This window comes from Paroedura picta, chromosome 13 (genome assembly GCF_049243985.1).
Source record: "Paroedura picta isolate Pp20150507F chromosome 13, Ppicta_v3.0, whole genome shotgun sequence".
In the NCBI taxonomy this organism is placed as follows: domain Eukaryota; kingdom Metazoa; phylum Chordata; class Lepidosauria; order Squamata; family Gekkonidae; genus Paroedura; species Paroedura picta.
Window position 1 is genome coordinate 46747849 of NC_135381.1, and position 25602 is coordinate 46773450.

The 25602-nt window shown below is 49.7% G+C and overlaps 1 protein-coding gene across 4 annotated transcripts in view; it reads left to right on the forward strand.

Moving 5' to 3' along the window:
- Positions 1-25602, forward strand: part of OPHN1 (oligophrenin 1) — a 107812-nt gene that overhangs the window by 20497 nt on the left and 61713 nt on the right. For all 4 annotated transcript variants that reach the window (XM_077308397.1, XM_077308396.1, XM_077308399.1 and 1 more), the window contains exons 2-3: positions 19922-20017; positions 21675-21736. In XM_077308397.1, coding sequence (XP_077164512.1) covers positions 19922-20017; positions 21675-21736 — 158 coding nt within the window. The remainder of the gene's footprint in view (positions 1-19921; positions 20018-21674; positions 21737-25602) is intronic.

The window sequence follows — 25602 nt, forward strand, 5'->3', positions numbered from 1 at the left end:
GCTGGAAAATATCCCACCGCAAGCTTGATTCTTTTTGTTTTATGCCATGGTTGCGGCCAGAATTGCCATAGCAAAAGTCTGGAAAAACACAGAGATTCCCACAGTAACAGGTTGGATAAACTAGCAGAACTTTCTAAGATAGCAAAATTAACAATTCTGGTTAATGGCAAATCTTTGGAAGAATTTCAAGAACAATGCCATTATTATATGCAGAAGTAGCCAATATGGCCTTAAAGGTCTACTGAAGTTATTCTTTTTATGATGGTTCTATGTTTCTTATATTGACTGGTTAATCTTCTTTCTTATTTCTATCTGAAATAATAAAAATACTTTAAAAAAGAGGCATCCAATCCCTCTTCCTTGGGATTCCAAAGCAGAGGGGTGTGCTATGCCAGTGGTCCCCAACCCCCGGTCCGGGGACCGGCACCGGTCCGTGGAGCAGTCGGTACCGGGCCGCGGATTCCTCCCCATCCTCCTCCCCAGCTGCTGCCTCAGGGGCTGCCCTGCCACTCTGCCATCGGCTCACCTTTGGTGCTCTCCAGCGGCTGCCATGGCTGGGGCTCCCCCTTGGAGTGTCACTGCCCCACTGCTGCTGGCAGCGCCCCCCAGTGGGCAGCGGGAAGTCAGGGGCACCAGCAGGAAACCAAGTGGAGCAGGGGCTCAGGCGGCGGCAATGTCCCTTGGCAAAAGACTACACCCCCCCCCCCCCGGGCCTCAGTAAAATTGTCATGCATTGACCAGTCCCTGGTGATAAAAAGGCTGGGGACCACTGTGCTATGCAACATGCCACCCCCCTCAGTGGCCTTTAGAAGTGCTTGCAAAACAGTATCTCCCCATTTTAAAAAGTTTTTCTTGATTGGGGGAGACATTTGAGCATGTCAATTCTTTTTGGGATGAGCTAATAATTTAATGCTGTTAGTGGCCACAATCCTTGACAAAAAGGAGGGTACTGATGTTTTAAATAAGTAAAATAAATGCATGCTAGGAACACACAGGGAGTCTGACACAGAACTGGCCCTCTGAGGGCCCCTGGAGTCTATGAGATTTGGCCCCGGCGCTTGCAGAGTTGCAGCCAGGAACTGAGTGGAATTGCTCTGGCTTTCTGCACACGAGCCATCCGGAAAATGACTAATTGGCCCTGACTCACAGAGCAAATCTTAAACTTGTGCAGATGTTAGAAATGAAATGGAACCATAAAAAATGTCAGAGATGCCAAAAAAAGCAGCAGCCCCAGCATCCTGACGCTAACACACAGGCTATCTGTAGTTGGCTTGCACGCAAAAGCCAAGCAGGGGGCATGCCCTCATGGTGAGTGTGGGGTGGGGGCACAGAGATCAGTACAAAACAAAAACCTTTAATGGCATCCAAGATATAAAGCAGCATAAAAAATAATTCTATGACATCGATCTATAAAACAGTAAAAAAATACAGACGACCAGGGAATAGTAGGTAGTGTCCCAACCAGTGCCATTTACTCCTTTGTCCTGTGGGCCATAATTATTGATAAAAACTGGGCTACCAGGTCAGTGGTCTCCAAGCATTTATCGGCTAGCAGCAAATTAAGAGACCTTGCACCTGCAACATGAGGGGAAGGTAGAAGCGGGAAATCAGATTGTGACGTTGATGGTTATACACATCACATCCTTATACACACATCACGTTCACTGCAAGAAGGACGTAGATAAAATTGAAAGGATTCAGAGGAGAGCGACGAGGATGATCTGGGGCCAAGGGACCAAGCCCTATGAAGATAGGTTGAGGGACTTGGGAATGTTCAGCCTGGAGAAAAGGAGGTTGAGAGGGGACATGATAGCCCTCTTTAAGTATTTGAAAGGTGGTCACTTGGAGGAGGGCAGGATGCTATTTCCATTGGCTACAGAGGAGAGGACACGCAGTAATGGGTTTAAACTTCAAGTACAACAATATAGGTTAGATATCAGGAAAAACTTTTTCACAGTCGGAGTAGTTCAGCAGTGGAATAGGCTGCCTAAGGAGGTGGTGAGCTCCCTCTCACTGGCAGTCTTCAAGCAAAGGTTGGATACACACTTTTCTTGGATGCTTTAGGATGCTTAGGGCTAATCCTGCGTTGAGCAGGGCGTTGGACTAGATGGCCTGTATAGCCCCTTCCAGCTCTATGATTCCTATCCATTGTTGTTCCTCTATATATTTATGAAACAGCCTAGGTGGTGGGATGTGTCCAGCTGTCCAAGTTGGAATAGGGCCAATCAGGGTGCAGCCAGCTTTGCCCTGCCCCTGCAGCTCCTGCCCTCCGTCCCTGGACTCTAGCCTCTTTGCTCTCAGACGCCTCAGTGCCTGGAGCCAGCAGCAGATAAGGGGAGAGGCCCTGGGCAAAGGGTCATGGTGGAGGGCTTGCTAACAAGGGCCTCTTGGCCTGCTAGGCTGGGCCTGCTGACTAAGGCCTCCCTGCCTGCTGACTGCTGGCTACGGTGCTCTGTCTTGGCCCTGCTAATGAGCTGCCCAGCCCCTACCCGCCCCACTTGATCTGGCTGCGAGCTGTGGCCCAAGGCCACCTTAAGCTGCCAGGCCAGGAGCCAGGGGAAGGGACCCTTTCAAGGTCCGTTCTTAGGAACAGGCTTTGAAGCTACTCACAAAATAATATGGCCAATTGAGTCTTGTTCTATACAGCCATGCCTGCAAGTTCTTTCTTTACGGGGAGTTCTCCTCTACTTGCGTTCAACCACTTCAGAGGGAAATAAGATTTAGTCTCGCTAACATAAACGCTAAGCGAGACGAGGGTATTAGTAGGTTGGAAAAATAATGTGCCAAAGAGTTTGGGATATAGGATAGACCAAGAGCTTGTGGAGAACGCAGCTCCCCTGCACCTGGAGATCAATATCCTGGATTCTTCTTTGGATGGGTTGGAACAGATGGTCCTCTCCAGAGCTGGCTAAGGAGTCTAGGCTACAGAGATCTTCCACTCCTGCTCTTCCAGTTGGTCCTTGCAAACAAATGCACTGAGGTATCTGCATTTCTCTGATGCTTTTGCCATCAAGCAATTCTAAGTGCAAAAAGATTGATTTTTTTTTCTTGGTGAATTCCCCCACTGCAGTCTGTCCAATGTGCCTTTTCCAAAAACACCTTGCCCTATTGAGACCTGGGCATCCTGATTTATACCCCATATAAGGCTTTCTCTACTTTCCGCTGCCTGATCTCTTAGTCGTTAGATAATGCCTCATTTCCTGATCTCCCATCTCTGGCTGCTGAATCCCTCCCTGTGGAGGGCTGGTCCGGCTGCTTTTCCATCTTGGCAGAGGTGCCCTGTCTGTGCGAACCGCTCTTCTGACTTGTGGCCAAGTTTGCAAAGTTTGTCTTTCAGGTCACTGAGGTTTAATGGCCAGGATTTTACGCTTTGCACCTTGTTGCAGGGCCTGTTGCTGCTGCACCGTCACTCGGTTAGAAAACTGGTTGAACCAGTTCCGTGATTTTCACCGCTATGCCTCACCCCATAGAACTTGGATAGGAGCTGCACAATATGTTGGGGTTTGCCAGCTTTTGAGACATGTTCATGACATATAGCTATTTCTCGAATGGCAGGGGTTAGACAGAGATGCCCTGAGCACACTCGGCCCCTCCCCAATGGCTTCCATGCCAAGCCCTCAAAATAAAGGCTGACCCCCCCACACCCCAATCATTGGCCAGCTTGGGCTCCAGAGGTGGTGCTTGGCCTGCCTGGCCAGAGCCATGCCTATCCTTCAGGGGCTCTCGGGAAGGGCTGGAGGAGTCCATTGAGGAATTCTGAAACTGCCCAGAAGCATGGCATCCATATTTCCAGTGGGATCCATTGCAGCCTCCTTGCTGTGAGTGCGGGGGGGGGGGATGGGGGTGGTGGTGGTGGTCGTGAGGCCTGCTGCAGCCCTGGTCTGCCCTTTGAAGCATCACCTGTTGATTTCACCTCCCCCTGGATGGGAAGCTTCTCTCTCTCCTGTAGTGCAGATTTATACAGATCTGCAGCTCTGGCTTATTCCAAGGAACTCTGTAGCTTGGGGAGCCCAAGACCTTAAAAAAAACGCACCACTTCCTTGGGACCCGGAGAATACTCTAAGCTATGAGCTAGGAAGATTCTGCTTCTGGAAGAACTCCATGTACATGCTGGAACTCCCCCCCCCCCCGCCCCATTCAGGAGGACTCCTGTTCTCACGTCCCGTAGAAAAGTTTTTCCACTCTCATCCCTCAAAGTGAGGAGGCCAATCAACATCTATACAATGGGACATTCCCTACATACAGAGGATGTGCAAGTGGAAAGAGGGGAGTTTGATTTTATCAGCACTGGGTCAAAGGTGTGATAACTTAACTGATTGTTGTTGTTGTTATTTGCGAAGTCGTATCCGACCCATCGCGACCCCATGGACAATGATCCTCCAGGCCTTCCTGTCCTCTACCATTCCCCAGAGTCCATTTAGCTGATATGAGAAAATAAAACTTGTTTTTAGTACTGGGAAATGCATCATTGTTTTGAAGAGAGAGATTCAGGTGGGTTGCCATGTTGATCCAAAGCAGCAGAACAAAGTTTGAGTCCAGGGGTAACTTTAGGAACAATAAAGTTTGATTCTGTGTGTATGCTTTTGTGTGTGCACACATGTCATCGGGCCCCTGGCAAAGTGTACATGCATGCATACAAAAGCTTATACCTTTAAGACCAAATGTTGTTGGTCTTAAAGGGGCCCCTGGAATAAAACTTTGCTCATTTTTTAAAAACAAGTGTTATATCTTTGAAACAACTAATCTAATCTTCTAACACCTGTCACAATCCAAATCTTTAATTGCTGGTTTTGTACACGTGTACCATTTAAAAATTGATGCTGTCAGCCATTCAGTCATGTCCGACTCTGGGCGATCCCATGGCTTAGCTCCCTCCACATCTCCCGGTCTTGCAGCGCTTCTTTTAGTCCTGTAATGTTCTGGCCAGCCAAGCACACCTGGGCACGCCGGTCCCACGTCTGGAGAAATGGGGAGCTGGCAACCTACCTGGTAAAAAGGTTTGCCAAGAAAATAATATGGAAGAGCTTTCAAACAATTTAAAAAGTGATTTGTACTATTTTTAAAGAAATTACTGTTCCCTGCCTTGAGGGCCCTGATTTGGTACAAAGGTGACCAAGTGTCTATTTTGCCAGTTTGTGCCCATAATGGTGAAGATGTGAGCCATGAAAAAGTTCCTCTAAGAGTTAAAAGCACCTGCAGGGGCTGGGTGCTGACACGTTGGCTGGCTGGCTGGCACCTCTTGCTTTCCAGGATGTTTCCCCCATAAAGCTCTCTTCCCCGCAGAGGAAAGAAACGTGCATGCGCATGTCCTCCTCCTGGCTTGCCTGGGACACAACATGGGGTTAATCTGTCTCCCACGGCACCCTGGCCCTGATCCAAATGTGGATGCTGCTTTGTGGCTGGTCGCCAACAAAACTTAAAGCATAAAATGATCCTTGGTGGAAGCCTCACTTCCCATCCAGTTGCGTTCCAGGAGTGTGTGGGAGGCCAGTGGTTAAAACTGCACACTGGTTGCAGTTCTCTTCTTTCTGATAGGTGGCCTTGCGGCTCAAAGTCTGGTTTGATTGTGATTTGAAGGTAGTTTAGTGCTCCCTCGTTAGTTTCCTTTATCTATACCCAAAAAAACAGCTGACAAGGATTCTCGTCCCTTATGTGGAACATCTCCATAAGGGGCAAGAACCCCCTGCCCCCTGCCTCCTCCCCTCCCCCCCTACCTGTGGGCATGGATCCTGGGTGCGGGGGCTGCACTGAGAGGCGCTTGCTGCCCCAGCCCCTACCAGGCTCCCAAGGCTTCTGCCACTCTCCGGGGCGTGGGAATGGCCTCGAAAGCCTGGGGGGGGGTGGCAGCACAGTGAGCCACAGAGCTGATGCACGCTCTCCGGAGGCTGCTCCTGCTCCTTGGAAGGCTGGCAGTGGCACCAGGGCAACGAGTGCACCTCAGGCTAGGCCTCAGTGCTGTGATGCCACCACCACCGCTGCCGCCGGCCGTCCTTAAGGCAGGAGAACGGACGTCATGTGCGTCTACTTATCTGTTTGAGGGAGTGCGCCAGAAGATGTTCCACAGCAAAAACGTTTAAGTTCCTTTCCAGACATATGGTGGCAATTCTTGTGTCCTTTGTTCCCCCAAAGCTCAACTCATGCCTATAAAAGATATGCTTTTTTCTTTTTCTCAGAGGATTGCCCATCTGGCAGCCTCCAGGTGGGGCCTGGGGATCCCCTGGAATTACAGCTCATCTCCAGTCAACAGAGATCAGTTCCCCTGGAAGAAAGGGCAGCTTGGGAGGGGGGACTCTGTGGCCTTATACTCCGTAACCTTAGTCCTTCGCTGTTCCAAATCCCAGCCACTCCCGACTGCACCCCCAACTTCTCCAGGAATTTCCCCCACCCAGAGCTGGCAACCCTGCAGCAGTGAATTTGAGTGTTTTTTCCTTCTGGAGTGGGATTGGTCCTCTGGAGTGGCTTACCAGAGAGGGTTTCTTTGCTTCCCCCATTCAGAAAAAAACATGAAAGTTTGGTTTTGTTGCAAGGGGCATTTGAAGGAGGGCAGAAGGCTTTGGCCGGCCTTGCTGCACTGTTTTTATCTTGCCAGTTGATCCTTTGTGTGGCTCTGGGCTGCTGCTTTGGTGCTTTCAGGTTCACGAGGGATTTACAGGCTTTGAATAAATGGTGTGCAGGCGGGGATGTGGAGGAAGTGGGGGGAATGGAAACAAATTCGGCGGGGGGGGGGGAAGGGGCCCCCATCCCTCCCCATGTGCTTTTTCCTGAGAGCTTTTTTCCCTTCGGTTTTCCTGTTGGATTTCTTCCTCTTGGGGTGAAAGCTGGTGATAGGGAATCTCAGGGTTTCAGGGCAAGGGATGTTCAGAGGAAACTTGCTTAGTTTCTAAAATATAAGGGTGAGATTGGGTTAGCCTGAGCTGTCCAGAGAAGGTTTCCTTCACTGAAAGTGCAAAGCATGAAAAAATGAATTGTAAAACAACTTGCAGCATTTGATATAATAGATATATAAGACATCATGTATAGTGTAGATAGTAATGTTTTCAAGGAAATGTTTTTGTTTAAATGTGGACAGTTTGGCAACAATTAAGATGCTATAGTTTTGGATACTGGTGTTCTCGGTATTAGAAATATTAGATACAGATAGGCCTTTCTGTTTTGACTGTATGGAGCACATTATTTCTGAAGAATATACTTCCTACTGTTTTCTGCATCTCTCTCACCACCTCCCCTCCATTCCCACTTTTAATTTCCTCCCACATCTCAGATGGCAAAACGGGGCAGCCATTATGCCTCTGCCGATGAAGTATTTGGTGCATGAGCAGTTGTGTTTGGCAAAGGCATTATTACTTTTACATTCCAGAAACATGCCAGTTAAGAATATGTTTAAAGTTCTAAGTGGTTTATTTTTATGTAGCTGAAGCAGCAAAATGGAATTAGATGGAATAAGGAAGTGTTCATAAATACCAGTTTTCCTTGAGCTGTCAGGGTCAGGGTGACTTTTGAAAGGGGGGGGGGCAGTGCTCCAGGGGGTGGGGGACTCTTGGCTGCGGATGGCATGGAGGCTGACACAGGCTAATCTTGCGTGGATTGGCAAAATACCTCACTGCTTGCCTAGGCCTGGTGCCTGAGTGTGCATGCGTGGGGAGGGGAGCAGGCGTGCTGGCTCAGGGGCAGAGCCTCTGCGTGGCCTGCAGAAGGTCCCAGGTCCAGTCCCCAGCAGCAGCTCCAATTTAAAGGAAGACCCCCACCTGAGACCCTGGAGAACTACTTCCAGTCTGCATAGATGTTACTGAGCTTGGGGGCCTGATTATACGGATAAGGTGGCTTCAGGCATTCTTGTGAACTGCATGAAATAAAAATGACAGTACAGGGGTTTATTTCCAGAATGTCAGCTTTGCTGTCGAGAATCTGGCTGTCAGCCAAAATGCTGGCTTTCGCATGTACAGCTTTGGGAATTAGCCCCAAGGTGTTTGGGTTTGTTTTTAAGCCAGGGATATCCTGATAGGCAGTTCCTGGCAGCAGCAAGAGTAATGGGAATGGACTGGAGACCCTGCCCTGAAACGGGGCCCCTGCCGGCCGCCAGGTGGGGCTGGGCAATCCTCTGGCTTCACAGCCAATCTCCAGATGGGCTCCTCGGCAGGAAACAGAGGCGGAGGGTGGGCTGCAGGCGGCCGCTGAACTCTGGCTCTGTGTTGCACCAAGCAGCTCCTTCTTAACAGCCCATGTCTGTCCAAAGGTCTCCCAAGAGTGCTGCTGCGAATGTTCTGGGCGGTGTGGCCAAGGTGGTGTGGTTGTTTTGGCCCCTGACATTCTGCCAGTGACAGGGGCTGGCATCTTCAGAGGTTGGACATGACAATATGGAGATCTCTCCGTGCCAAAGTGGGGAATGAGTGAACAGCTGTGTCCATGATGTGTAGAAGTCCAGTAGAAATCAGCATAGAGAAGCAGCAGGGAGGAGCCGGCTGGGTGTGTGTCGTGGGTCTCGGAAACAGCACAGACATTGGGTTGCCAACGGGGACTAAGTTCCCAAGCAAGCCCAGCGGGGCCTGGAGATCTCCTGGAGTGGCAACTACCCAGACGAGAGAGAGGTTTCCCAAGAAGCTCCCGTATTGGGTTCCGTGTCTCAAGACCCAAGAATGAGCTCTGCTGGGACGAAAATCCCCAGTCAGGTTTTTCAGCAAAGAGGGGCAGAGAGGGCTCTTCTGCATCCGACAGGAGTGCTCAGGATCCTGTCCCGGGTTGTGTATCTGTTCCGGAATCCTAGAAGAGGGAGCAATTCCAGCCCAGGTTTTACTTGTATCTGTGGGTCAGCTGGGTAGAGGAAGTGGGGTGAGGAGCATTGGGAGGCCTCCTGGTATTATCCCGAATCAAGTTCCTTTATCTTTATTAAAGAGACCAGCGGCCTTTTCCAGCTCCACGCCCGGCCTTCTCTTTCCGTGGCTGGCCCTGAGGGTCTGCTCCTCATTTTGAAGTGGATGGGGGGTCTGCAGAGTTTAAAAGATCTGCTGCTGCTTGTTTGGCATGCAGACTGGTGGGGCGTAGCAATGCACAGGGCTGGTGTGCTTCAAGCAGCGTCCGTCCGGGAAGCATTTGGCTCACTTCCCCCCAGTTGTAATTTCTGGCGCAGAAGGAAATGGTGTTCCTCCTTAACAGCTGCCCAGCCCCCTTGGAAGATTGGCTTCATCAGCAGGCTGGATTCCCAAGGGCGAGAGCTTCCACCCTGGAATCCTGTTTATAGGCATTTTTATTTTGCAAAACATGTTGCCAAGCACAGAACACTTATTTTCCTGTTTAGAAGGTTTGCAAATTTGTTTCCTTTGTCTTCCCGGCAACCCTGTGGGGCTGAGGGAGTGGGAGGGCTTTGGACCCCCATCTCCCTACCAAAGATGGGATCCTTCTTCTCTTCACCTCCTGACTCTGAGGGGAAGATGTCCTGGGCAGAGTCTGCACTTACTTTGTTTATTCCATTGTCAATCCTGTAGAATTCAAATTGATTTGAACTCGGGTCTTCCTCCTCTCCCCCATTGAAACAGGAAAGTGTTCCGCACGTGGTTAGGGTAGTTCAGAAGGGGGGGGGGAACCAAGCCTCTTTCTTTTCTTGAAGGGGGGGGAGAGGATCGAAGAAGGCAGAGGAGGGAGAAAAAATCCAAGACCGACAGAAGTTGAGAGGAATTAGGGGCTTATCCTTTAAGGCAAGCTTGTCACATGGCCACCTTTGGCCAAAACAGCCTGCATTCTTTATTATTATTATTATTATATTTATATATATTTATATATATTTATATTTATATTTATACCCCGCTTCCCCCCCGAAGGCTCGAGGCGGCTCAATTCTCAATCGGAATCTTAAAATACTGAGGTTTAAAAGCACTCTGAGATATCGCACAATAAAGGTAGGGTCACTCCGGATCAATCCTTCTTGCTGTAGAAGGAAAATTTAAATCACCCCAAATCCAAATGGAAATCACATTCTGTGTAGACGGCAGGGACTGAATGGACCTGGGGTTGGAATAAAAGCTCCGTGCAGTTTACACCCTTTGGTCAACAAAACAGTTCCTCTAGCCATCATAGAGGCCACATTGAGGTTTTAAAAAGCCTTTGACATTGGGCTTCCTTGAGTAAAATCATAGAATCCTAAAGTTGAAAGGGGCCACGCAGGCCATCTAGTCCCACCCCCTGTTCAGTGCAGGATCAGCCTCCAGCATCCAGGAGAAGGATCTGTCCAGCCGCTGCTTGAAGACGGCCAGTGAGGGGGAGCTCCCCACCTCCTAGGCAGCCCCTTCCACTGCTGAACTAGACTCCTAGAATCCTAGAGTGGGAAGGGGCCACGCAGGCCATCTAGTCCCACCCCCTGCTCAGTGCAGGGTCAGCCTCCAGCATCCAGGAGAAGGATCTGTCCAGCCGCTGCTTGAAGACGGCCAGTGAGGGGGAGCTCCCCATCTCCTAGGCAGCCCCTTCCACTGCTGAACTAGATTCCTAGAATCCTAGAGTGGGAAGGGGCCATGCAGGCCATCTAGTCCCACCCCCTGCTCAGTGCAGGATCAGCCTCCAGCATCCAGGAGAAGGATCTGTCCAGCTGGGCTCTTGTGCTGATCCTGAAGTGGTCACCAGCAGGCCTGGGCCTCTCCTGTTTTCAGGCATAGGGGTGGGTCAAAGCCCTTTGTCAACATGCAGCAGTTTGTAAGGGGCTCCATCTTAGGGGGCCGTCTCCGAGGGGGAGGCACGGAAACAGATGAGGTTCCTGCTGGGCCTCTAAGCCCTTCCCTTGAATAGTCAATCCTTTCAATTAAACTAGTGTACCAGGGACGAGGGGGAGGGAGGCTTGCCTCCCTATTTAAAAATCGGATTAACAGTCGGCTAGTAAATGCCCAAAGACTAGACAGACAGATCCTCTTTTTCCACACTAACTGCCAGAGAGTCCCTCTCCTCAGGAGAGCAGATGGGAAGTCAGCAGCCTGCGGAAGGACTTTGCTGAAAGAATCTTGTTTTGCAGAACTAAATCTGGGCTGGGAATCAGGGAACAGCCTGCGGTCACTTGGGGGCCTGTTTATCCTCCCTTCACGCCTGCATTAAAAGCCTTTTAAAATCAGTTCCTTCATCTGGGAAGGAAGCGTACATTTTTAAGGGGATCCCTCTGTCTCATTTGGTCCTAAGTAGGGATGCCAGCCTCCAGGTGGGGCCTGGGGGCCCCCTGGAATGCTAGCTCATCTCCAGGCAACGGAGATCAGTTTCCCTGGAGAAAAGGGCTGATTAGAAGGACTGTAAGGCATTATACGCCACTGAAATCCCTCCCCATCCAAATCCTCCTCTCTGCGGGTTCCACCCCCCCCCCCCAAAGGTTTTTCCCAACCCAGATGTGGCCTCCCTGCTTCTAAGTAAGGTTAGTGGCAGGTTGCTGATTCTGTGAGATACCTGCTGCTTACCTGGCTGACCCTGGTCCAGCCCGTTTCTGGGACTTGTGCATTTGGTGGGGGCCGAGGGTGCCAAAATAGGCAAGTGCCACTCAGGGTCTTTCTGTCTCTTGGTGGGTAGCCAAAACCAACAAGGATGAGCTCTCCGTGCCCTTTCTGCAGCTGAAGGGCTTGTCTTACAACGCTGGAGAGAGAAATGCCCACCTCTAGTCAATCGATGGATCGAGAAATCTATAAGTATCACAATGCATGACATATAGATGGCAAATTTGTGTGGATGTTTTCTGCTATTAGGAAATCATTCATAGAAACCTACATGTGGATATGCCACCATTGTTACAGTCCTGCTTCTACTTTATATGCTTTGCTCACTTGTTTTTATTAACTTTAGCTTATTTAAATTGGCAAAAGTATGTATTTTATGATTAGGCAGAACTTTCCATTTCTCCATCTTCATGATGCTTAATATTTTGGGCCGAAAAGGTTGGGCCATACCCTGGTTATATCTAGACTAGATCACTGCGAAGACAAGCTGTATATCAGGCTGCCCCGAAAAGTGTTCAGATATTTTATTCATTAACAACACCATAACTTATCCCCAGAAGGAAAGTTCGCTGGTCTGAAAGGTACGACTAGACTCAAACTTTGTTCTGCTGATTTTAATAACTCCTAGATTTTCAGCTTTCTTTTGCATTCCTTTTTCTGCCTTAAAAAAACAAACAGAATAACAACAAAACAGGTGCCACTCCGATGGTTTGATGGCTTTGCATGATGGATGAACTCCAGTTCAAACTCCCTGGTATTTTTTTAAACTCTTGTAATCCAGATACCACCTTGGTAAAAAAGGAACTCAGAGCACTCTGTATCAGTAATAGCAAAACTCTTACGACAGAAACTGCATTCTGTAATACTAATGCAATAATCTATGATCTTATTTATTTTTAAATAGATACACATGGGCAGCCGTGTTGGTCTGAAGGAGCACAATAAAATCAGAGTCCAGCAGCACCTTTAAGACCAACCAAGCTGGATTCAGGGTGGGAGCTTTTGAGTGCAAGCACCCTTCCTCAGACTATGGACTCCTTACATCACAGGGAATATATAGCAAAAATCAATTCTGTTTATTTATTTTTAAGTACCGTTTCCACATTCTAGTACTACATCCTCCAGTTGTATCAGTCAGTTATATCAGTTTGCTATGAGAACAAAATGACTTTCTGTCACTGGGGTGGCCTTTATACAGCAGGAGCTGGAAATGCTATCTGAGATAATCGAGAGCATTTTTATATTTTCCTCTCGCCCAGCAGCAAAAAACAGTTCGAGAGGTTGTGAGTGCAGCGGCCTCAGCTCTTGGAGCACTGAGACAGGGGTCACTCTGTCTCAGAAAAGACATGCCATTGGAGCTCGTGAAAGGCAGCTAAAATGATGGGAGGTGTGTTTGAGCGGTGATGGTTGGGGGCGAAGGGGAATGACAGACGTTTAAAGGGAATGTGGTTGGAGAAGGCAGCTGGAGAAATTTGTCTCATCCTGACAGTACAAGCTCCATCCCCCCCCCCCCCCGGGATCAGGTACAGAATAAAATATTAGGTAGGTGAATAAAACACACGCATAGTGGTAGATGTTGGAAGGAGGGGTGGCTGTGGTGGTGATGGTGGTTGAGTTGGGGAACTGCACAACACAAATTCAGAGAGTCTGGTTTACATCAAGGTGCTGAATTTATGCAATGCCGATGCAATCCAGCCGTTTAAGGAAGAGGAGCTTGTTTTAGGGCATTCCTGCTCATTGTGTTAGGGCATTCCTGCTCAGAGGGCATTCCTGCTCATCGGCTAGAATGTTGGAAGACGGAAGCAAAGTGGCTTTTAATAGACAAGTACATCTGCCTTTCCCAACGCTTTTAATACTGAGAAGCCCCTGAAACATTCTGCAGGCAACCCCAGAAGTGGTATGATTGTGCAGAATAGGTGTCAGACGTTGCAAGGACTCACAACCAACTTCTTAGAAATAGAAAGTTTTGTTGAGAAGCACTTCATACATCTAGACTCGCGAAGTCAAATCTGGCCTGAGGACAGATTTGCTTCTTCTTATCAATACAATTGTCCCGCCCAAAACTTGAAAGTTCCCAAGGGAGGTGAGAGTGAGAGAGGAGACACTTGCAATTAAAAACAGTGTTACTTTCACATGGCATTGGCTGTCTTCAGACTCAGATAAGATGGTATTTGCAGTAGAACCAGACCCAGCCGAGAGGCCCCACGGAAAAGCACATTCAGAGATAATGGTTACAATAACATACATTTCGCTTTCTACTAGTTAGCATGATATAGGACCTGGAGCTCCCAGGCACCAAGCAATAAAACTGTCATAGAAGAACTCAGGCTAATTTATGACAGGGTTTTCTAACAATCCTGACATCCTTCCGCCCCAAAATAGACTTCCCCCACTAGCCTGCATCCACCGGCCGCGGACACCCTGGGAAGGCACGGTGGAATGCTCTGAGAAGGCGGGGGGCTTTCACATTCTCCGCCTCCACCCACTCCCTTTCCCCCGAAGGGAAATCTTTCCAATCCACCAAGTACTGGAGTCGGCCCTTGTGCACACGAGAGTCCAGGATCTGGTTGACTTCGTAGTGGGTGTCCTTGTCAATAAAGACAGGCACAGGCGTTGAGAGCGGAGGGTGCCACACATCCGGCAAAGGGGCTCGCCGCAGCAGGCTGCAATGAAAAACCGGATGCACATTCCTGTAAGTCTTTGGCAAACCCAATTCGACAGTCACATCATTGATTAGCTTGACAATGGGAAAGGGTCCCACAAATTTAGGACCCAACTTTTTTGACTGTTGTTGACACCGTAGGTTTTTCGTGGACAGGTAGGCGAGGTCTCCCACTTTCCAGGCTGGTGCAGGTGCACGTTTCTTGTCTGCCTGGGACTTATACGCTTGTTTAGCCTCCTCGAGGCTAGAGACAATGTCCAGCCAACCTGCACTAATATTTTTTGCCCATTTAGTGACCTCAGGAGCCTCAGTAGAAACCAACTCCCAGGTGGGTGCAGCAATCAGGTCAGTCCCGTACACCACCTTAAAGGGAGATACTCCAGTGGATGCATGCACCCCGTTGTTGTAGGCAAACTCAGCAAGGGGCAGGAGAGCGACCCAATCGTTCTGTTGGTGATTAATGAAACAACGTAGGTACTGCTCAAGAATTTGGTTCACCCTTTCCGTTTGCCCATTGGACTCAGGGTGGTAGCCGGATGTCAGGGCTTGTTCCACCCCTAGCAACTTCAAAAGCTCCCGCCAGAACTTGGCAATGAACTGAGGGCCCTGATCCGTGAGCAATCTCCTAGGAATTCCATGTAGCCGGATTATGTGAGTCACAAACATCGAGGCCAGTTTGGCTGCCGAGGGCAACCCCACACGGGATGAAGTGGGCTTGTTTTGAAAATGCATCCACTACCACCCAAACCACAGTCTTGCCCTGGCTGGATGGCAGGTCCGTGATAAAATCCATAGTAACATCGGACCAGGGACGAGAGGGGGTGGGCAGGGGCTGCAGCAACCCTCGCTTCTTTCCTCCTGGGGGTTTGGAAACAAGGCACGTAGGGCAGCCCTGCACATACTCCTCCACATCCCCCCTCAACGTTGGCCACCAGTAATGTCTTCTGACCAGGTGCAGAGTTTTTACAAAGCCAAAATGCCCTGCTGTTTTTGCATCGTGGCATAATTTCAAAACGTCTCCGCGCGTCGCCGCCGGGACGTAGAGGCGCTCGCCTTTGAAAAACAGGCCCCCCTTGTCGACGAAGGCGGGGTGGAGGGAAACGAATTCAGAGTCTTGTAGCACCTCCTTCTGGACCCACCCACCGGGGACCGGGCTTCCCTTTTTTGTTTGACTGCACGTCACGGCTGCCATCCCCAACTGGGCGGGTGTGAGCACCGTGTCCACCAATGGGTCACGTTTGCTGTTGTACTGGGGCAAGCGAGAAAGGGCGTCCGCTAAAAAGTTCATTTTGCCTGGCAGATGCTTAAGAGAAAAGTTGAACTGAGAAAAGTTGAACTCCGCCCACCGCATTTGCTTGGCTGACAAGGAGCGAGGCTGCTTGAGCGCTTGGAGATTTTTATGGTCCGTCCAAACTACGAACGGGACGGCAGACCCTTCCAACCAATGTCTCCAAGTGGCAAGGGCTAACTTTACTGCAGCTGCCTCTTTTTCCCAAATTGCCCAGTTGCGTTCTGCCCCAGAGAACTTTTTGACAGATAGGCTAGGGGGTGCAGCTTCCCATCCTCTCCCTCTTGCAGGATCACGGCCCCCATTGCCACATCCGACGAATCTACTTGCACCGTGAATTGTTTAGATGGGTCAGCATGTGCCAACACCGGTTCAGACGTAAAAAGGAGTTTCAAACTCTCAAAAGCCTCCTGGCAAAGGGGGGTCCACTGGAGTGGAGCGCCCGGTCGATTTGCCGCCTTCCCCCCCTCTTTCGTTTTCAACAAGTCAGTCAGAGGCAATGCCACCTTGGCAAAACTGGGAATAAACGTTCTATAAAAGTTCGTGAAGCCCAAGAAACTTTGAAGTTGCCTCCTAGTCTTGGGAGGTTCCCAGGCCAACAAGTCCCGCACTTTGCCCGGGTCCATTTCAATTCCAACTTTGGACACACGGAATCCAAGAAACTCCACCGCCTCACATTTTGAAAGTTTGGCAAACAGATGGTGCTTCCGCAGCCGGCTGAGCACCTCCCGGACTAATTTTGTGTGTTTGTCCAGGTTGTCAGAATACACCAAAATATCATCTATGTAGACCAGCACCCCCTGATACAACAAATCATGCATAATTTCATTTATCATGTTCATGAACACGCCCGGAGCGCTGGCGAGGCCGAACGGCATGATGTGTATTCAAATTGGCCCAAGGGGGTGTTGAATGCCGTCAGGTACTCATGCCCCTTCTTTATGCGGACCCTGTAATAAGCTTCTCTCAAGTCCAATTTTGTAAAAATTCGGGCCCTCCCCAAATGTCCCAACAAATCCTTAATCAATGGCAATGGGTAGGCATTGCAGGTGGAAACAGCATTCAGCCCCCTGTAATCCATGCAGAGGCGCAGGGACCCATCCTTCTTTTTCACGAAGAGGACTAGGGCAGCCAGGGGGGAAGTGGCCGGTCTGATGAAACCCCTGGCTAAATTCTTGTCCAGGAACTCCCTGAGCTCCTTCATTTCCCTAGGACTCATAGAGTACAATTTGGCTTTAGGAAGCGGCTCTCCCTTCTTCAGCTCAATTATACAGTCTGTCTTGCGATGGGGAGGCAACTGATTGCACTCAATCTCCGCAAACACATCCTCAAACTCTCGATACTCCCGTCGGAGGGCGAGTGCCCCTGCCTCCGCCACCACGGCCATGGTTTGGCAGCCCGGAGCGGGTAGGGGTCGCACATGCTGCTTGCAACCCCGGGACGAAAACTTCACTGTCCCCTTCTTCCACTTCACTGTGGGGTCATGTTCACGCAACCAGTCCAGCCCCAACACACACGGGAACGTGGAGTGAGGTGCCACCAGGGGTTGGATTTGCTCCCAATGTTTATCAATGTCCAAGTCCATCGGGAGCGTTTTCACTGTGGCCTCCCCCCCTGGGGCACATTTCCCATCCAACTGAGTGATGGGTAGGGGCTCCCCCAGAGGCAACTTCCCCACCCCCAAAGTCTCGGCCAGTGCTGGGCTTACTAGGGTTTTGGTACAGCCCAAGTCCACTATGCAACGTACCCGCAATTTTTCCCAGAGCTGGGTTCTGTGAGAGTGGCGGGCAAGAGAACCAGGGAGAGTCACTCACCGCGCGTTTGCCCCTGCCGGAGACCTGCTGGCGGTGCGCCTTTACAGCAGGTCGTTGTTGTTTCCCGACTGCTCTCCAGACTGTATTTTCTCCTCTTGGCTGCTGCCATCAGATTCCTCCACCACAGTCGCTGCTCCAGCCGGAGCGAGCAGGGATTTGGCGGTCTTCTTTGGGGCCATTTTCTTGGTTGTCGTGGCTTTGGCTGGTGCTCCGCCCAACGGTTTGGCGCTCGCTGAACCTGCCACCCCGGTTTTGGCTGGGCACTGGGCGAGGAAATGGCCAGCCTGGACGCAGCCTAAACATAATCCTTTTTCCATGCGCCGAGTGCGCTCGCTGGGATCCAGTTTAGCTTTGGGCTTGGGCTTCTTAGGGGTAGAGGTCTTTCCCTCCACTTTTTCCGCGATTCCTTTGTATTCAGCCGCCCGTTCCAGACGGCTTTCCATCTCTCCCGCCAGCTGCACCCATCCCAACACGGTCAACGGGTTGTCTAGGAGGAGGCACTTGCTGGACAGGTCTCCGGAGAGGCCCCCCACGAAAGCATGCACTCTCTGGGGTTCCGTCCAATCCGGAACAGCCGATGACAATTTCTTGAATTCTCGGGCATACTCGGCTACAGTCATTGTCCCTTGCTTAAGAACCTTGAGTTTCTTCTCCGCTGTCTCCTTCTCAAAGGGCTCCACGTACATCAAGCGCATGGTTCTCAGGAAGTGATTGTAGTTACGAACTGCTCTCGGGTTGTAACGGTAGAGATCCATGAACCACTTCGCCGCCTCTCCCTCCAGGCACTCTCCCACGAAACAAATGCGCTCGGCATCATCATGGAAAGTGAAACTCATGTCCATCATGTAGGCTTGGAGATGAACCAGGAACGAAGGAAAAGCTGACGAGTCACCCGAGAAACGGGCCTTAAACTTGTAGGTGCTCCGCATTTCCACTCCCCTCAGATGAGGGGGCAGGCGGCCCGGGCCCCAATCCATTGGAGCCCGCGCTCCACGGGGTCGTGGGCGCACTCCGCGACCAACTCCTGCCACTGCTCCAGCCGCCGCCGCCGCTCCATCGGCAGCTGCTGCTGCAGCTGCAATTTGTAATCCACCGACTCGGGCTCCATCAGCCGGTACTTGGGCCACAACCTGACCCAGCACCCGGGGTCCCGCTCCTCTCCCGGCATCAGCCACTCCGAGGTCGTCTTCATCTTCCTCCTCACTCTCCGTTTGCGCTGCCGCTCTCACCGCCACCAGGGCCGCAGCTTCGGCTTCGGCCGCGGCATCCATCGCCGCCACTTCGCGCTCCCTCAGGGTTGGAAGGTCTCCCAGCCGCTGGCCGCCGGGTTCGCGGAAGTCCGCCTGCAACTCTCGCAGCAAGCGCCTCGCCTCACGCTGCGACTCCGGAGCCAACTCCCCCGACACCGTCTGCAGCCAGTTGGTCACCCTGCCGATTCTCTGCTGCAACTCCTGCATCTCGAGGGTGGTCGCCATTCCTCGACTTGAAACCCCCACAGGCAGTTGTTCAGGCCACAGCTCATCACCTGTCAGGTGGTCGTACTTTGACAGACGCCTGCGTTCAGTGATGTGCTTTTCCAGGAACTCCGCGTGGCCCGGAGTCTCATCTCCCAGGGCTCTGGCCATGCCCGAGCTAAACGAGCCTGCGCCGGCCACTTCGCCCTGAGAGTAGTCCGAATCCAGGCCCTCTTCCTGCTCAGTATAGATATTACCTTCGTCCTGCATGTCGGCAGGCGAAAGGTGTTGTGAGATTTGACTTAATGTCAGACGTTGCAAGGACTCACAACCAACTTCTTAGAAATAGAAAGTTTTGTTGAGAAGCACTTCATACATCTAGACTAGCGAAGTCAAATCTGCCTGAGGGCCGATTTGCTTCTTCTTTTCAATACAATTCTCCCGCCCAAAACTTGAAAGTTCCCAAGGGAGGGGAGAGTGAGAAAGGAGACACATGCAATTAAAAACAGTGTTACTTTCACATGGCCTTGGCTGTCTTCAGACTCAGATAAGATGGTATTTGTAGTAGAACCAGACCCAGCCGAGAGGCCCCACAGAAAAGCACATTCAGAGATAATGGTTACAATAACATACATTTCGCTTTCTACTAGTTAGCATGATATAGGACCTGGAGCTCCCAGGCACCAAGCAATAAAACTGTCATGGAAGAACTCAGGCTAATTTATGACAGGGTTTTCTAACAATCCTGACAATAGGGTTGGGAAGCAGAGCTGTGGACATGCCTACCTGGGGCCCCTCCCCTCCCCACCCCCTTCAGGCTCATCATGGGGGGGCGGGTCGACATGACCATATATGACTTTATCACTCGATAAACATTTAACAATAAAAAAAAATCAGTTAACTCCCACCGATTCAGGAGACCCTTCCAGAGCTGTCAAGAAACACCCGGGTTCCATGAAATCCTGGTTGAGAAAGTCTGGACTAGAGAGATAGAACACACCTGGTAAATATTGCTTCATCTCCAAATGGAAAAAGAGCTCAATACTTGCGTTTTTAAACACAATCTGAAAATTTGATATATCCTTGAGGGATCCAGATTTAGGGTTCTCCTTCCTGAATAATTTGGTGATGTCTGCAGACTGGGCCCCTTCACTTGGTTGCAGGAGGGAGCTTGAAATCCTGACATCTGATATCCTGCCTACATCTGTAGTTACCGTTCTTGAGTCTTTATTCGTTTTGCTTCTCCCTAGTGTATTCATTGGCCGTGCAGAAGTTCTCTCAGACGCTCCAGTCCTTTCAGTTTGACTTCATTGGAGACACGCTTACAGATGATGAGATCAATATCGGTGGGTGCTTTCTTTGTGCATGTATTTTATAGCAAACTATTAGTAAAGCCTGTTGCCTGCTGTAGTACAACTCATGGTTTGGTAAGGGTTTTGTGCCTCATTCATTCATTCATTCATTCATTCATTCATTCATTCATTCATTCATTCATTCGAACCCTGCCTTTCTCTCCTATGAGGATGCACGTGTGTGCTCCTTATTCTCCTCTCATGCCTTTTATGCAAGCAAGCTCACCATCATGTTGGACATTTCCAGGAGGGCTCTGTGAGAGGGCTGAGTCTTATTGTTTGTGGCTTATTCTTTGGTCTCTCTGCTCACGGTTCCAGTTTTCCCTCTGGCTGAAAAAGGCAGGTATTAAAGCAGCCAATAATTAATGGGATTGGCAAGGAAGTAGCTGTGGAAACTAAGCTAGAATCCTTCTGCTGTACTTCCTTACAATGCATGTGGGGAATTCCTCCTGCTGTCGGTCACGCAATGGGTTGGGAGGCTGAAAACCTGCTCTGGTGGTTAGTGGGGTTCTGCGGGGCCCCAAGGGGCCTGCTGAAATGAGCTACGAAGTCTAGGCTCATGCAGGAGCTGTAGGAAAAGGGAGGGAAATGGCCTGTGGAGGAGCATCAGAGATTAGTGGGGTCAGAGAGACCATCCGAGCGAGCTGTGCTCAGTCCTGACATATTCTGCTCACTGTCCTTATGCTAAGGTTTGATGCCGATTTCATACTGCTGATTTTTGGATTAAAACCCTGAGCACGGGGGGTATTGAAATATTGTTATTCACATATATTTTGATTAGAAAATACCATCATTTTATGCTATTAGCCGTCTCAAGCAGATTTTGGAATCTCTGAAATATACATACTTCGATCTTAAACAGTATTTTTGTTTTGTTTTGCTTTTTGTTGTTAGCTAAAAGATAAAGGTAAAGGTCTCCCCTGTGCAAGCACCGAGTCATGTCTGACCCTTGGGGTGACGCCCTCTAGCGTTTTCCTGGCAGACTCAATAAGGGGTGGTTTGCCAGTGCCTTCCCCAGTCATTGCCGTTTACCCCCGAGCAAGAGCAAGCTGGGTACTCATTTTTACCGACCTCGGAAGGATGGAAGGCTGAGTCAACCTTGAGCCGGCTGCTGGGATTGAACTCCCAGCCTCATGGGCAGAGCTTTCAGACTGCATGACTGCTGCCTTACCACTCTGCGCCACAAGGGGCTCTTTTTGTTGTTAGCTATTTCAGATAAATTTTGGAAAATATGGGATAGGAATATTTTTGGTAATAAATCAGCAGAATAATAAATAATCTTCACTTCTGCGTTGCTACACAGGACAGCCTGAGCCTGAATGGTGGTCAGTGAGCAAAATGAACATTTCAACATGGGACATGCCTTTTCCTGGACCTTCTTGGTTTTAACAGGCAGGAATGGACAATCTGTTTAATTCTAGAGATGTCTTTCAGATGCCAACTCAAGCTGTGTATCTTTTCTTGGCCACTAGCTGAAGAATAACCTGCCTCACTAGGTGGTTATGGAGACAAATCTGACAGTGAAGTCAGTGTACTTAATGGAACGTGCCCTGCGTGTTTATGGTCCAGGGGTGAAATGTCTGGTCTCCTGAGAGTCAGGCCTCAGTAGCTGCTTCCTCACTCTCTATACTGTCCCTTCTCTCCTTCACAGCTGAATCCTTTAAAGAGTTTGCAGAGCTGCTGCAGGAGGTGGAACTGGAGAGGTCCATGATGGTAAGGAAGCCCTTTCTCCCCCCTCCCCCTCCCCCTCCCCCTCCCCCTCCCCCAGGGATTGGCTGCAGATGTGTGGAAGACCCAGGGCTGAAGAAACCGCTTGGCTGGGAATGAGTAAGAGAGAAGAGATGGTTTTTTTATGCCCTGCTTTCCAGGGTCCAAAGGAGACTCAGAGTGGCTTTTTTGCCTTCCCTTTCCTCTCCCCACAACAGACACCCTCCCAGCTCTTCTGATTAGAAGCTGCCGCTCTTAACTACGATACCACGTTGACTCCCTCTCAAGCTGGCTCAACCTGTAGGAGGCTGTTGAAGATGGTTTTATGTAAGACTGCATTTAGCTAAGTTTAGTAGCAGTCCTGACTGAGCAGTGTTGTCAAATTTCAGTTTTACATTTTCAATGCATTTTGTTCTTGTTCTGTCTGTGTTCATAAGCCACCTTGAGCACTGCAAGGAAGAAAAGTGGCTAATAAATTGTTTTGAATAATAACAAATAAATACATTTATCTCCTGTGAGTCCCAGAGTGGCATACCTCTTTCTTCACTCCTCCTTTGTACTTTCACAACAGCCCTGTGTGGCGGGTTAGGCTGAGAGTGGGTGGCAGGCCCAGGGTCTCTTAGAGAGCTTTCATGAGAGCGGTGGCCTGCTCAATTTCATGGGTTTCTCAGTGGTAAAGAAGTTGAGAAAAGCTGTGATAGATTTGAACCTGAGTCTCCTAGATCCTAGATCTGAGCCTCTTGAGCCACTACACCAGACAAACTGCATGCGTGGATGTCAGCACAATCAATCAATCAATCAATCAAGGTGATGTTTTACCAGGAGAGCGTTATTCAGATCAATGATGATGATAATATTAGCACTTCATGTCAGACCCTTTATGAGGCACTTAGTGCAGATACTAAATAATCTAAAACTATTAGCACTTCTGGAACTGCATTTTTTTAAAATGCCCCATCCAAGTCTTAAAGCTCGACCACATAAATACAGCAATATAAGAAGAAGTTACTGCTGTTCAGTATGCATTAAAAACAAGTGATGTTTAATTGCAGAAGCCATCTATTTACATGTGGTATGTTAAAATCCAGGCCCTCTAGCAGAGTCATTAAATGAGAATTAGATGAGTGAGCCGGCTTCTTATTTAGAGGAGGATCCAGAAATTTTCTTCCCAGATCTGAATAAATTTTACAGAAGAAATGCTCAGTGCTTTCTCAGTGGAGCTTGTTGTAGTGGTTAAGAGTGGTGGCTTCTAATCCGGAAAGCTGGGTTTGATTTCCTGCTCCTCCTGTTATGCAGCTAGCTGGGTGACCTTGGGCCAATCACAGTTCTCTCAGAGCTCTCTTAGCCCCCTCTCAAGGTGCCTGTTGTGGGAAGGCGATTGTAAGCCACTTGGAATGTCCTTCAGGTAGTGAAAAACGGGATATAAAAACAATTCTTCTTCACCTGAGGCAGTAAAGTGAGATACTGTTCAAGCTTGCATGTTTACTCTTTCTCAAATGCAGTACCCTCCAATGGCATTCATATATGAATGGGCCATCACAGATGTCGTATTACAGACAGAGGTTTTGTGTGGCCCGTCTCCATTCAGATGTAAGAGTGTTGTCCATAAAGTTATGGCCCCGGGCGCAGTGACGAATGTGTGAAAGGGAACAAACAATGTCCTCAAATTCCAGAACGGTCCAGTTCTCTGGAGTTCTAAGCTGTGGTCTTTGTGTGATCTGATGGATCATCATTCTCTTTGACGTGCTGAGTTGACGCTTTATGTTTGCAGTTGAAATTTGATATCTCCATCTGTTTGGCTCATGCAGAGTTCTCCTTGGCCATTCCTGGAAGCGCTTATACCTGCTGGCCTGTCTGTGTGTCTTTTTCTTCTACCCAATGGCACAGAGCCTTTCCTGGTAGATTCTTTTCAAAATGGTTCATCACATAGCATATCAGCACTGGCATATAATACTCAGTGTGGTGTCATGGTTAAGGGTGGTGGCCTCGAACCTGGAGATCCAGGTTTCATTTCCCCATAAATCTGCATGCTTGAGGGACCACCTGCTGCCTTCTGCCCCCCTCCCCGCAGGGCATTACGCTCGGCGGGGACTAACTTATTGGTGGTTCTTGGCCCCCGGGAGGCGCGTCTGGCCTCGACCAGGGCCAGGGCCCTTTTGGTTCTGGCCCCCGCCTGGTAGAATGAGCTCCCTGCGGGATTTTCCATCCTTCCGCAGGGCCTGCAAAATGGAGCTTTTCCGCCAGGCCTATGGTTGAGGCCGGCGCCCCCCCTTTTAGATCACCCCCCCTCTACATCTACATCAGCAGTGCCCCCTGGTTTCTTGGATCGTTCCGCCGCCATCAGGCAGGGTGGGTCGGGGGGGTGGGGATTGTTTTAGGTGTTTTATGTATTAGGGGTTTTAATGGGGGTTTTATATGTTGTTACCCACCGTGAGCCTCAGGGGAGTGGCGGGCTAGAAATCTAATAATAATAGTAATAGTAGTAATAGTAGTAATAGTAGTAATAGTAACAACAACAACAACAACAACAACAATAACAATAATAAAATGCAGCCTGCCGGGTTCCTTTGGGCTCGTCACAGTCCTGTCAGAACTGTTCTTACAGAGCAGTTCTCTCAGAGCTCTCTCAGAGGTCCCACATGTGTCTAATGTGAGGAGAGGAAGGGAAAGGTGTTTGTATGCTGCTTGGAGATGCCTTCGGGTGTTGAAAAGCAGGGTGTAAATGCCAACTCTTCTTCACCCCTGTTAGCCCAGAACTAATCAGATCAGATTTTGCTCAAGGCACGATTCAGCTCCTTGGCGTTAGACTGTGAAGCTGCATATACCTGGGGCAGCCAGCCCTTGCAAGACACGCCCTTGGTTCTCCCAGCTGCAGCAGACCAACTCAGGCCCCCTTCCAGACCAGTTTTGCTGAATGTTTTCAGTATGCAGAAACGCTATATTCCGCATACCTTTAATTCTAGCGGAATATAGAAGTCCCAGTAGCATTGTATTCATTCCCCACATGTTTCCGGTCACACTGGAATCGCAACAAAGGAAGCAATATTTTTCTACCCTTCTTCCCGCCCCTGGCCCTCAATCCAACAGAACAGCCAATGAACTGTTATGTTTGTGTTCCCGAAAAGCCCCTTTCCTTGAAAAAACTGTTTTTTAAAAACCCAAACACACCAGTTGCAACGAATATTTGTTCATTCATTGTCTCAGAAAGACCTTTTTTGCTGGCATAGGAGCTGGCGCCTAATCGTTTACACGCTCTTCAAGTAACCCCCCCCCCCACTGGGCATGATTTGTGACCGAAATTACGACCAGTGTTGAACAGGGGGCTGTATTGTGCTTGGGAACTTTGAAGACACTTGCAGTAGGGAGCTTTGTTTTACTCTTGAGCACTTCTGTGGACGGACTTCAGCCGGAGAAGCCTCGCTCGTTCGTTGCTTTCGCAGGTCTAAGGGGAAAATGGCAATTGCGTCTCTGGAATCTCGGGGGTGAGAGTGAGGGAGGGACATTCTTTCTACCAGTTTGGTGTAGTGGTTAGGAGTGCAGACTTCTAATCTGGCATGCCGGGTTCGATTCTGCGCTCCCCCACATGCAACCAGCTGGGTGACCTTGGGCTCGCCACGGCACTGATAAAACTGTTCTGACCGGGCAGTGATATCAGGGCTCTCTCAGCCTCACCCACCTCACAGGGTGTCTGTTGTGGGGAGAGGAATGGGAAGGCGACTGTAAGCTGCTTTGAGCCTCCTTCGGGTAGGGAAAAGCGGCATATAAGAACCAACTCTTCTTCTTCTTCTTCTACCGCTACATTGAGAACGCACATGTCTTTTTCGGATGTGTTGCAGGTTGTTCTCAAGAGTCTAGCGGTTTTTTTAGGGGGA